The 14409-nt window shown below is 36.0% G+C and overlaps 1 protein-coding gene across 1 annotated transcript in view; it reads right to left on the reverse strand.

Moving 5' to 3' along the window:
* LOC306881060 (NT-3 growth factor receptor-like) overlaps nt 1–13331 on the reverse strand; it is a gene marked incomplete at its 5' end in the record, with an annotated part of 124578 nt that extends 111247 nt beyond the window's left edge. Inside the window, 3 exons of the mRNA XM_079434956.1 lie at nt 6845–6916; nt 10586–10660; nt 13180–13331. Coding sequence (XP_079291082.1) covers nt 6845–6916; nt 10586–10660; nt 13180–13331 — 299 coding nt within the window. The remainder of the gene's footprint in view (nt 1–6844; nt 6917–10585; nt 10661–13179) is intronic.
* Between the last annotated feature and the right edge of the window lie 1078 nt (nt 13332–14409).

Below are 14409 nucleotides of genomic sequence, written 5' to 3' on the forward strand. Positions count from 1 at the left end.
AGCAGCAAAATCGCCGGTTCCAATACGATTGGCATGCGATATGTGACTTCTGGGAGTCAGGTGGTGCACCAGTCACTGGAGACAAACAATGTTCATGGCCATTACAGCTTTCAGTCTTGAACTAATGATGGAGCCCTAAGTGTCCATAAATTTTAAAGAAAACCATCCATGATATCACTTTATATCATTCACAGCTGCGTTGTTTGAGAAAATAGCAGCTCATGTTTGAGAAATTCACTGTAACATGCATGGACACTAACTGTAAATAAATGCAATAAGAATAGACCATTTTACCGCCACCGTTGTCTCGATGAACAATACATGCTGCGTCTGCCAAATGGAGTCTGACTAGTCTGACTAAAAGATTTAGGGCCAAAAAAAACAGTTATGTCATTCTCTGGTGAGTCCACATAAGTGTTGGGATGAAGTAAAGAAATCCGCAAAAATTGGACCGCAAAAAGAAATCAGGCTTCACTGGGCAGAAGCTCTTAAGATCAGTGCGGGATCTCAGGGGTTTTATACTAAAAATAACTATACTTGAAAGTACTGATTTTGAGGTCATTTTATTTAGAGTCACACATATAAATATATAAAGCTTAATGAAATTGTTATAGTTGTTCTAATAGCCATTAATTTTCTTCAGCCTACTAGTAGTCCTACCATGAATAGCTATTACAGTACATCATGAATAAAATTATAAAAATGACACAATATCCTTCTTTTTATATCCATTAATGTATAAGGCACTTTTTAAAATCTTGTACAAATTCATCAGGATCAAAATCTGGAAATGGGATTGAGATATTTTTAGTTTCTTTTGCTGTCCTTGCAACCTAAACCACTTCTTTGTTTGACTTTTAATATTCCATAATGCATGTTATATTTAGAATATGTAGGCTAATCATCTTTCTAAGGCAACTTTATTTACTTGGCATTTGTGTTATTGGCTCCAGAGTGCTTTACATGACAGCACGTGCAATGCATGATAATTAGTTCAGCGAGAACTGTATATAGCCAACGTATTAAATCCAAACTTAAACATGATTAAAATGCTAAAGTGAAAGAAATTTGAAACTGAGAATAAGTCATTTCAGATTCACTGAATATATGCAATACATTTTTCTAAATTCAGTTTGTATTTCCACATGAATGAAGCATCAACAAGCACTTATTTAAATAATATTTTATGCATTAAAAAGCTAAAACAACCTCAAAAACCAAAAAACAAGGTAAAATATCAATATTCACAAAAAACGGTTCCCTGTACTGCATAGCAATGCAATTGTATCACAAATCCGGATGTATACTTCACATGACCCATATTTGTAAAAAAGGACACTATGTACTAGACTGTAAGTATAGTATGATGAAATATGAAAAACATGACCAACAAAAAGCATTTGGACTATAATAATATTACAATATGTCTAGCTGTATTTCACAAATAGGATCACTCAGCCCTACTAGTGAAGTCATTTTGTTAGAAAATATTCTTGTGCCGATCTGAGTCATGTTCAAATTAACACATAATATTTGGCCCTAATTGAATGGGATGTCAGAGGAGGGGGTTTGGTGAAGAAAGTGACATTTTGGGAAAGGAGAATCACGTAGAGAAACACTTAATGAGGGAGAGACTTTCCGCCCTCCCAAGAGGATATGACCTTTCCTCCTTCCCTACAATGGGTCCTTCAAATTTATTAGGCTCCTGTTGATATGTGGGCTGTGGAGACACAACGTCTGGCCACCCAGACTGCGCTCCATCATTTAAAACACAGGACGTTTAGGATGCATAAAAACCAAAAGGTTTATTCAAGTCAATGTGTGGAATTAACAAGCAGGTTTCTTTGGGAGCTGGGGAATTTGAGATTAAGGAGCGTGCTATCAGTAAAAAAAAAAAAATAATAATAATAATATTTGATCAGTACTAAAATAGGATTAATTTTCTTCATGCAAAATAACATTTTTAGCTATTTCACATTACGTGTTATTTCACATTAGCATTGATGGTTGCTTGAAGAACCTCTAGCATAAAAGTATAAAAGGTTCTTAATAAAAAACATTCTTTAGATTATTAAAAATGTTCTTCAGGCTAAGAATTTTTTTTTTTTTAAGAACTATTTTCTGTAAGGTTCTTGTGGAAATCAAAAATGGTTCTTCTATGGCATTGCTGAGAACCCTTTGAAACCTTTATTTTTAATTATGGAAATATATAGAGAGAGAGACAGGGAATGAAAGATTTATTCATCCACTGAATACTGCATGTTTTGTTATCAAGAGAAACTCAAACTTATCGGAGACGGTCAAGGAAGTCTGACATCTCAGTTGTACTGAATTTAACTTAAGGTTCTTGCACACTGACTCCGAAATTTTCATATGCGTTTTTTCGTTGTTGTTTTTTTTTTCGTATTCGCCATCCTTTCCTATCAAAATGCTTGCTACGGATGCGAAAACAAAAAAATTGAACCTGATCCGAATTTTTTATGACGGACGAAAGTTTCGGAGGCAGTGTGTAAACATGCAGGTCCGCTGCTGGCCAAATGGGTGCCCTAAGCAGAATTGTATTGTTGTGGCCCCTCCCTCAAATATTATGGAAGTTTAAAAAAAAAAACTACTATAGATGTCAAAATAGAATTTAATAAAATATAAAAGTAAATAAATAAATTGTAATTAAATGTTATTATTTACAAATTACAACTGTAGCTCTAGACATTTACCTGTGGCTATTATTTTATTAATACAGTTGTCTGATTGATTTTATAGTCTCAAGCATTCAGAAATCACGCAAAAGGAAATTAAGCAGTTTTACTACGTTAAAACCATGGTTAATTTTTGTAAGGGCTGTGATGTCCACATGTTTTTGTTGAAGAAATTAATTATTGGGGCAGTCGTGGCCTAACTGGATAGAGAGTCAGACTTGTAACCCGAAGGTCGCAGGTTTGAGTCTCAGGTCCGGCAGGAATTGTAGGTGAGGGGAGTGAATAACCAGAATAACCAACCAATAAACGACTGAGGTGAGACCCTTGAGCAAGGCACCGAATCCCAAACTGCTCACTGGGTGCCGCAGCATTGGCTGCCCACTGCTCTGTGTGTGTGCGTGCGTGCGTGTGTGTGTGTGTGTGTGCGTGTGTGTGTGCGTGCACTTGGATGGGTTAAATGCAGAGCACAAATTCCGAGTATGGGTCACCATACTTGTCCACATGTTACTTCACTTTTCACTTATTTATTTATAGAGGCTGTGTCATATATCGCACAAAAGGTGGCCAAAAATTTAAGTTTAAGTGGATATTTAAATAAATTATTTGGTCAATATTAAACAAGGATGTGATCGTCCTGTGTAATAGCAGTTACCAGGTCTTTGGCTCCCTTTGCAGACATTTGTAATAATATGTAATGTACATAAATTGTGACCCTGGACCACAAACCCAGTCTTAAGTGTCAATTTTTCGAAATTGAGATTTATACATTAACTGAAAGCCGAATAAATAATCTTTCCATTGATGTATGGTTTGTTAGGATCAGACAATATTTGGCCGAGATGCAACTATTTGAAAATCTGGAATCTGAGGGTGCAAAAAAATCTAAATATTGAGAAAATCGCCTTTAAAGTTGTCCAAATGAAGTTCTTAGCAATGCATATTATCAATAAAAAATTACGTTTTGATATATTTACGGTAGGATATAAATATACAAATATACCCCAGCGACTTAAGACTAGTTTTGTGGTCCATGGTCACAATTGTTTATTTTGTATTACATTATGTATTTTAACAGTGTTATTCAATGAAACCATATAATTATTAATTAACCAATCATTATTGCCTCATTGTTTTTATATAATGCATGTTAAGTTATTTTAAAGGCTGTTGTTGGCTTTGGTCTTTTTTTATAACCACAAAAAAATATTACAAGTTCGTTGTAAATTATTGTTTGAAGGAACAAAACCATGGTTACTTTGTGGTTACCATGGCTACAAGAACCATGATTTTTGGTTTTATTCATAGTAAAAAGCATGGCTAATTTTCGTAAGGGAACATGGAAACTCAAGAGAGAATATTAGATGCGTTGGTGGTGATGAAATATTAGACATTAAAACACATTAACGTCAACAGCCAAAAAAGTTTCACAGGATAATGAATGTACCTGAAAGTGATGCATGGGCTTCATCTTTTTTTCTCGGCGCCGGATTGCTGATGTTTTTTCACAGGCATAGCTGTCCATCAATTACGATCATTTGCAGTCAGCCGCAAACATGAGGTGCTAGCGGGTGCGGATGCGGGAATGGCTCATCACGTGTGCTTAGCCTACTGCGTTCACCGTAAAATGCCCTATGTTTATATTTTTATGTATGTATATGTACATGTTAATATTAATATAGAACGAAAGTTCAAGCATGAGCTGGTCCCTACTCAAGCTGCATACTCAGCGTATATAGGGAGCAGCGGTACTGTAAACATGATTGACACAACGTGAGGTCGTATTTATTTTTTCACGTGCAACCATTTCAGATGAGAATTTTGGACTCAGTGTGCAATAGCCTTTACTCCACATGGCCTTAATCAATGTTTTGTCTTTTGAAAATGTTGCCCGTCACTGAATGTAATTTATTTCCATCGGCACATAACAGCTTCAAAAGTGGCCACTTTATTCCTTTGAGAGCCACAATTGAATAAGACACAAGCAGTCATCATCTTTGTTACTGAAGTTCCTGACCATATTTCTTAATGAGCCCACAATTAGCATGTCCATCTCCTCTGTCCATGCCTCAAGTGAACACAAGATCTTTTACTTTTTTATGGCCACTCAGTGCTTTGCCTATTCACTTGCCTTTAACTGAGACCATTATCGCATACTCTAGAAAATCATGCGTTGCTCTGCTTGTGAGACTCTGACAGACATCAAAGGTCACAGGTAGATATTTTGCTTACTGGCATGAAGGGTAAAAAGTGTATTAATAAGAGTATCACGATGATTTCTCCTAGCTATCGTAAAAAGAACGTCTAGTTGTGCAACGGTTCAAAGAAAGGTTAGCCAACATGAAAAGTGAAAGCTATGGTTTCCAAAAGAGATAAACCCTCCAACTGGCACCTGCATTTCAGAAGTAAAAAATGATCAGCAGGAAGTTGGCATTAAAATAAAAATTCACCTTATCTATTTTCTACACGCACTTTATCGGTCTTATTGTGAACGATTCATTCATGCATGTTTTAATTTTTGTGATTTTTAATTAAAATGTCATAACTCAATTTTCCTGTGAAATGACAAACTTCTCTCTGGTGATGCATTTTGGACTTTAGTCTGCTTAAACCCCACTCTTTTCTTACAACTGACTGCAAGCTGCACATTCAACCAATCTGCCATCTAATCAACAACTAACTGATAGACCCAAGTCCCTGCCCAACATGTTTCCTTTTCAATAGTCTCTTTCATTTGGATGTACGTCACAATGCAAAAAAGATCTGTCGTGACTTCAGTTTCATTGCAATTATAATGCATGTTATAATGCATTATTAAGGTATTGCTAAGGCATTGTAATGCATTATATCTTTACACAAATGATTATAACCAAAGTTAAAATGCATTGTAATATTTGAATGTATGGTTGTAATGTGCCTTTTTGTGACTTATTATATTTTCTAAAGCTGTAACAATGAATAGATAAGTATTATAATATATTGCACTTGTTAATGCAGTTATTCATGAGATCATAAAATGCACTATAAGGTGTGTTACAAGTAAGGAATAATTGACGACGGGCCGTTGAATTATTAGAAAAATAATGCACACCCGAGGTGGTGATGCGGCCACGACGCGAAGCGGAGTGGCCGTTACACCTCGGGTGTGCATTATTTTTCTAATAATTCAATAATTCCATGGCAATGGAGGCTTGAGCCGTTGATAGCAGACTAATGCAGTTAATAATGAAGTTATTAGAAAGAGAGCGAGAGAGACAGAGACACAGAGAAAGAGAAACAGAGAGAGAGAGAGAGAGAGAGAGAGAGAGAGCTTGTATGAATTAGGCTACCTCTGTGTGTCCCTCAACAGTGTTCTGAAGCACCGTCTCTAAACTGTAAGTCTGCTTTAAGATGCAGCGCTGTTATTACCTCGCTAGTGAGAAATGTCATGTGTAGCCTTTAAGTTGCTACACTAGGCTAACTGATAAAATCGTCAGGGCAGCGCTGACAACGATGCGAAGTGATATGGAACTGTAATGCGGTCAAGAAAGCTGCCTGGAACTACGTTCGCCGTGCGTTTCCCTGAAAATAATTGCACACCTCAGAACGTTCGTCAGCCAATCAGATTCAAGCATTCAACGGCCCCGTAGTATAAGACACAATTAATGCATTAAAGCTATTTTTATAATGCATTATATAACAGTGTTACCACAATTTTCTCTCAGGAATTGCTAGCAAATTCACTAATTACAATGAAATGGCAATGACACTGAATTAAACATGAAATTTAGAAGTAGATTTTGAAGTGTCTGACCAGTAATTGCCCTCTGATTTTATGGTTATGATTGGTTGATAGGCCTGACATTTCTCGGATGTTGAAAATATTAAGTAAAAATGAATCAAGTTGATTACTGATTGAACTACCTCAATGATCAAAAATATTAGAAAACTAGAAGCTGGGATTAATCTTTTGACTCATTCACTGACTCTTTCTGTCCACTGTATCATTACACCAGCTACTATTGACAAGTAATATAATCAGAGCACTAAATGTAAATTGCCCAACATGAGCCACTGTTTACAAGTCAATGGAAGCAAACAAGAATGATTCATTCACTTAAAAGATTCATTCAGAGAATAACAAAAACATACTTTAAAGACATTTTACTTACATGTAGCGCAGGTGAGGGTTCTGCGCAAATGCACGTGCCTGGATTGTCCGTAAACTGCAGTTTATTATTGTCCTGAAAAGAGAAAGAGAGAATATCATATGTGACCTGTGCTGGCAAAATGAATCACAATGATCAAATTTTCAAAAATGAGTTATTTTTCTTTTCATATTTTCTATTAAAAGACCTTCAAAACTAAAAATAACTGAGCTACACCTGTTTGAAGTCGATGGAGTCAGCAAAGTAAATTTAGACTTTCCGACTTATTTTGACAGCACGGGTCACATATGAAAAATGCACAGTTCCTCTCAAAAATCTATGAATGACAGGTGTCACTGGCTAGCCACACATGAGAAGCATCAATCCAGCAATGATGAGGGCAAATGAATTTCACAAGGTGAGACCACCAACATTTAATTCAGCCTCCACACAGCACGGTTCATCAAGTAATTTTGACTGAGGGCCCTGTTGTTGGCCATTTGCACCTGGCATTGCAAGTTGATCATTCAAACCTGAGGAAGCCAACAGTTCATTAGAGCCTTGCAGCTTGATATACACCGTTTATGATGATAAACTGCAGAAGCAATCTCAGTTCACCATCTTTCCCATCTCTTCAGAGAGTGTCATTACAATAATGGTATCATCAGGGTCCCCAATTTCACAGCACTGAGCCGCAGCGGCAGCTGGAATGAATTGTGCATCCTAAAGACTCTGAGCACAGTCTCAGTGGCATTAATTGGTAATGACTGCATCCTTTTTATTACAGGAATTTAATGCAAAAAGTGATTACACTCACAACACCCTTATCCGATGAACAGTAATCAGTACAGAATTAGTTTTATTATGACGATGGCTCTATAGCTATAACTATTTCTAGAAATACAATTATCCGTCTCTGTTATGCAGAAGATGTAAGGAGGATGTTGGCTGTGTTTATACCATTTCTCCTCTTAACCATTCAGCTCTTAAAAGCCTGAAAACAAATGCAAGGGGCCTTATTATGAAACCCTCCTGATGGTCCTTCACGTGACACGTGTGAACTTGTGGGGGTGGGATTACAAGTGTGGGCAGATATTTCATTCCGGCGCTGCTGCAATGGTGCTTCTGTGTGTGCTAGTGAACTCCCTACGAGCAGGTCAGTGGTCTCTACCAGTGTTTGAACTAGAAAAGTTTGGCTGAATTTTAAAAAATGCTCAAAAAACCTAGCATTTCAAATGTTGTTCAGGCCTTATGTGCTTTGAATACCTCAAGATCTATACAAGGTTAAAAGGATAGTTCAGCCAAAAATAAAATACTGTCATCATTTACATACACTCATCCAAAACAGCATGACGTCTTTCTACTGTGGAACACAAAATAAATATTTTGGGTACAAACAATATTTCCAAACAACAAAATAAATACGTTTTTGTACTGTACAGAAGAACTAAGGTCATATAGGTTTGAAACAAGTAAATGGTGACAGAATTTTCATCTTCAAGTGAACTATTCATTTAAGACTTGGTTTAGATGGATGGACGGATTGATAGATATTGTGTGTGAATGTATGGATAGATGGATGGATAGACAGACAGATGAAAAGATGAATATACAGATTGACAGACAAATGGCAGATAGATAGAAAGACGGTTGAATAGATGGATGGACAGATGATTGGATAGATGATAGATAGATGGTTGAATGGTTGAATATGGATGGACGGACGGACGGACAGACAGATAGATAGATAGACAAGCGAATAGACAGACGGTTGGATATATGGATGAACAGATACATAGAGGGATACATTGACAGACAGACAAATGGATGGATAGAAGGTCAGATGTCTGGGTGGACAGAGATAGTCTTAGTTTAGAACATTTGAAAAAAGTTTGTACAGCAACTCATCATTGTTAAATCAACATAATATCATTGCACAAAACTACCATCTTACCCATTAAAACCCCAGAGGTGGGCTCAGATGTTGTATGACTCAACTAAACTATTCCAAACCTCCACAGACAGGTCCTGCATTCATGCGTTTGGTTATGTAACGTTGCTATCTTCAGTGTTTGTGCTTAAAAAAGTTGTGAAGCACAGAGCTCAACGCATGCGGAAGCTGATGACCTTTAGTGGAACCTCAGAGAGTAATTTAGAGGCCTGGAGGTCAGAGCTGTTTCCAGGCATGGGATAGACCAGGAGAGCACACCATCAGCTTAAGAGAGAGCAATATCAATGATAAAAATGCAAATGGGAAGCTGGAATAGTCCATTTGGCTTCCTTACTGAGGGATCAAGGGGAGTGCAGGGGGAAACTTTGTCTTGAGGATACGATGAAGAGAAGATGGGATGAGAAAGATGGGAGGGCTTGACAGAGTTGAAGGGAAGCTCATAAGCGGTAGTGATGAAACTCTGTGGGAGGTCTGGATCCAAAGCAGATGGTCTAGTCTGTTTCCTCCCACTAGACCTTTTCATCTATATGCCTTATATATATATATATATATATATATATATATAGACTTTTAACTACATGAAATATTTTAAGTATGTTTCACTGATGTTAAAACTGATTATATTTTCTCAAATGAAGAAGACTTGATATTTTATTCAATTGCATTATAAATTACTATTCTCAAAAAATTACCAGTTTGATATTGGTACCAAACCAAAACCCACTCTGAGAAGTTTTGGAGAAATTAAATTGTTCTCTAAAATGCTTGGTAATGGCACCATTTGGCACAGTGAATCATTGTTATAAAAATGTCACAATAAGTTTAAATTATTCAAATATTAGTAACATAAGTTCTTAGGAAGGGTGAAAAGAAGATTTTTAACATGTTTTTTAATTGTTTTGGGGTCAGTAAGATATTTATTTTTTAAGGAAATGCCTACTTTTATTCAGCAAGAAAGCATTAAAGTAATTAAAAGTAAATAGTTAAGTAAAGATTTTTTAATGTTAGAAATTATTTCTATTTCAAATAAATACTTTTCTTTAAACCCTTTGTTCATCAAAGAATCCTGAATTTAAATTTGAATTACCAATTTCAACTAATAATAATAATAATAATAATAATAATAAATGTTTCTTGCGTACCAAATCAGCATATAAGAATGATTTCTGAAGGATAATTTGACAGTGAAAACTGTTCCAATGGTCACAAAATAAAATATATTAAAATAAAGGACAGTTCTAAATTTTAATAATATTTCACAATATTACTGCTTTTGATTGTATTCTTGACTATCAAAAGAGAAATATGTTACTGAGCCTGAACTTTTGACTAGAAGAGCATATAAAAATCGTAAATATATCTATTATCTTCATATTACACATAATAAAGGTTTCATAATAACACAATTCAAAATATCACAATATAATGTATTAACCCACTGCACTCTTTGTGATTTTACCATCACTTTTTACAATTGTTACTTGTCATATTGTGTGATATAACCCCAGTGAAACTTCTTGGATAAATGCCACTGGAGACTGTGTGAAATGAGCTGTCAGACTGTGTGATATAGATCTCAGGACTTTAGTCACGATTGACAGCGTTGAATGGGCGATCAATCATCTCACATTTTGACATCCTCATTGACAAACAAAACTGAAATTATATCACACGAGCAATCCCTTAAGCAAATGTCAATAATGCTTTACCCTGAGATTAAAGGAAGCGTTCGACAGCCTAAATCATTCAGTGTGCACCAGGCTTTAGTGTAAAACACATATAATCAGTATAAGATCGGTTCTTTTAGTACTCACAGTCTCTGGAGTCCTGTGTACAGTTCCATGTCGACATCCTTAAGAATCTGCAATCCTGTCCAGTTCTCTATGTGTCTGCAAAAGAAAGAGAGAAAATATTGAAAACAGCACCATTATCACCAATTTATTCAAGCAGGGGATATGTGTTTTTCCGCTTGATGGCTGGAGCAGGAACCCAATGGAAGGTCCCGGGAGTTTTGAAAAATGTATCATAGTTCAGCGAGTGCTTGTGAAACATTCCTCTCGGAGGCATTGGTGTGTTGGTTAGGCAGATGGCCTAAGGGTGCGATTATATGCAAACCACACCGTGAAATAATTAGCAAAACAATTTGTTTCTCCCTAGACTGTAAGGTCAAATGCATAGAACATGTGGGGAGCACAAAGATAATTATCATGTATACTGTGTAGAACAACCACAGACATAAGTCGACTTGTATATGAGAGAGCAGGGATCACTGTAGCTCTCAGTGAATGTATGGTCTGTAATATAGCACACAGTGCACTCATTATAGCCATATCATGTGCAAGCTTCATTTAAACCTCTATCTCATCCCAAAATCATTTTATTTGCAGTGTGGGATCATTAAAATTAAAATTAAAATTAAATTATACTTTTGTTCAGTCAGTTGATAAAGTGATCAAATATGACACAAAAGATTCTTGTATTTAAAAAAGAAAATCTATTTAAAATAAAGGCTGTTCTTTTGGATTTATTCATCATATCCTGAAAAAAATGTTTTGTATTTATTATTATTAAGCAGCACAACCATTTTCAACATTGATAATAAACAAAATGTTTCTTGAGCAGCAAATCAGCATATTTCTGAAGGATCATGATTTGCATCACAGGAATACATTTTATTTTAAAATGCATCCAAATAGAAAATTGTTATTTTTAATTATAATAATATTTCACAATATTACTGTTTTTTTCTGTATTTTTTATCAAATAAATGAAGCTTTGAGCATATAAGAGACTTCTTTCAAAAACATTTTACTGACCCCAAACTTTCGAACAGTAGTGTATATTATAAATATAGTCATTCACATTATAGAGATTTTTCAATTTCCTTTCCATTTAGACAGCATTTGTTTTATAAATATTACTTGGTCCTTTGTGTATTTTATTTCAATGGTGTAGGATTTAATTGAGTAACGACAGATAAACGTTTAGAAAAATTGTTGCTTTGGGCTGTACATTTTCTGAATAAATCTAGAAATCCAAGTGAAAAGAAAAAGTTCCTCCTTCAGTGACAGTCTGTAGGATTTTTTTTTTCTCTCCCATTTATTGTCCACCAGCAAAAACTGCAGTCCAATTTCTTGGAAAAGTAATAAAGCACCTCTCCTGAACAAGCTACACGATTTGACGTATCATTCATTTCCGTAGCACAAATGATGCAGGATGAATTATGTGCAAAAGTTTAAAACTTATGGTAGAGGTTTGCTCAAACAACTTAACTTAAGTATTAGCAATAATAAATGTGTTTACATGCACAAAATATGCTGATAAACATAAATGTGACCCAGGACCACAAAACCAATCTTAAGTGTCAAATTTTGAGATGCATGCATAATCGTAAAGCTGAATAAATAAGCTTTCCATTGATGTATGGTTTGTTAGGATCGGACAATATTTGGCTGAGATACAACTATTTGAAAGTCTGGAATCCGAGGGTGCAAAAAAATAAAAATATTGAGAAAATCGCCTTTAAATTTGTCCAAATGAAGTTCATAGCCATGCATATTATCAATAAAAAATTTAGTTTTGATATATTTATGGTAAGAAATTTACAAAATATATTCATGGAACATGATCTTTACTTAATATCCTAATGATTTTTGGCATAAAAGAAAAATCGATCATTTTGACCCATACAATGTATTTTTGGCTATTGCTACAAATATGCCCCAGTGACTTAAGACTGGTTTTGTGGTCCAGGGTCACAAATGAACACATTATAAAATCCCAGCCATGCAGAAAAACACGTGTACATGAGATTTTAAAATCCTGAGTTTTTTCTTTGTCAGCCTTAATGTAAAAACTTACAAAAATATACAGAATTTTTAAAAAGGCATTTAAATGCAAAACAAAATTGTGGTAAAAATGTCGAGGGGTTTCAATTGGGTTCTATCACATTGATGCTAAATCCTTTCTGAAAATAATTTAAATTATGACAATATCCCCTATTGCTCTCCCCCACCGTGTCACTGAAACACCATTATCCATGTCAGAATCTGCTTGAAAACACGCTTGCATTTAAATTCAGCTATTGCCAGGGCATGCGGCAGCACTGGCTTTATTTCCTATTCCACAGGCTTCTTATCTGCCAGCTAAAACAAGCACAATCTGGACAGAAGTGTTCCAAGCAGGAGAAATCACAGATGTGCCGCTGACATAACACAACCACACACAGAAGCAAACACACTTCTAGATCCACACACATCCTGACAATGCCACCAGCCCCTAGAAGCATAGTCCAGCACAGTACATGAGGTAGATTTAATGTTTCTGTTTACAGCAGTGGAGAGAGTGACACTTCACAAATGAGTCGCACTGCATTTAATGTAATATAGCCAAGGCCTTGCTCCTTTACTGCCCATCGGTTTTATACAGCGTCTTCAGGTCACTAATTTCCCCAAAGAGCTCTGACTGAGGATTGGCTTCAGCCCACCACTGAACCATACCTAAAACCATTCGAGGATCAGTGGTTTTGCTTCGGGACCCAGATTTTACATTGGTCATCATGTGGCGATCCAGAATTGTGGTAATTAATGGACAAAGTTTATGTTTTTGACATGAATCTATTTCAAGATTCAAGATTCAAGATTCAAGAGTTTTATTCGTCACATACACAATTATACAGAGTATAACCAGCAGTGAAATGTAGGTCAGGTCCGCTCCAAGGACAGTGCAATTATAAAGTATACAAATATTAAGAGAAGAAAAGTAGAAAAAAATAAAAAATAAAAAATAAAATAAAATAAAAAGAATAAAATAAAAAGATAGATAAAAAATATAAATATAAATGTGCAGGTCAGTATGTTGTTGACTTAAATAGTACTAAGAGGAATGTGCAAAATAATGTGCAAAAAAGTTGTACAGGGTATATAATAGCAGCAATATGAGGTAGAGAAAAATTATGAATAGCTTATTGATATGGTGATATTACATGGAGTCAAGTGATGTTATGACACAGAGTTAGAGTTTAGGAGCCTGATGGCCTGGGGGAAGAAGCTCCTCCTAAGTCTCTCAGTTTTTGCCATCAGGCTACGGAAGCGCTTACCAGATGGAAGCAAAGTGAATAGCTGGTTACCAGGGTGATTTGAGTCCTTGATTATTTTGACAGCTCTATTTTTGCAGCGTTTGAGGTAGATGTCCTGCAGAGAGGGGAGAGCAGACCCTGAGATGCGCTCAGCTAAGCGCACAACTCTCTGTAGTGCTTTGCAGTCCTGATTGGAGCTGTTTCCATACCACACTGAGATGCACTGAGTCAATACACTTTCTATGGTCCCTGAATAGAAAGTTTTCAGGATTGCTGGTGAGACCCTGAATTTCCTCAGCTGTCGCAGATGGTACAGTCTTTGCCTGGCTTTCTTTACCTGAGTTTGGATGTGTGTAGTCCAAGTCAGGTTCTCGGAGATGTTTACACCGAGGTACTTGAAGCTACTCACCCTCTCCACAGGGGTCCCACTGATCATAAGAGGTGTGTAGGGCTGCTGCTGTCTCTTCCTGAAGTCCATGATCAGCTCTTTAGTTTTGCTCACATTCAGAGAGAGACAGTTGTCCTGGCACCATGATGTGAGTCTCTCTACCTCGTCCAAGT

Source organism: Barbus barbus (assembly GCF_936440315.1).
Source record: "Barbus barbus genome assembly, chromosome: 2".
Lineage (NCBI taxonomy): Eukaryota > Metazoa > Chordata > Actinopteri > Cypriniformes > Cyprinidae > Barbus > Barbus barbus.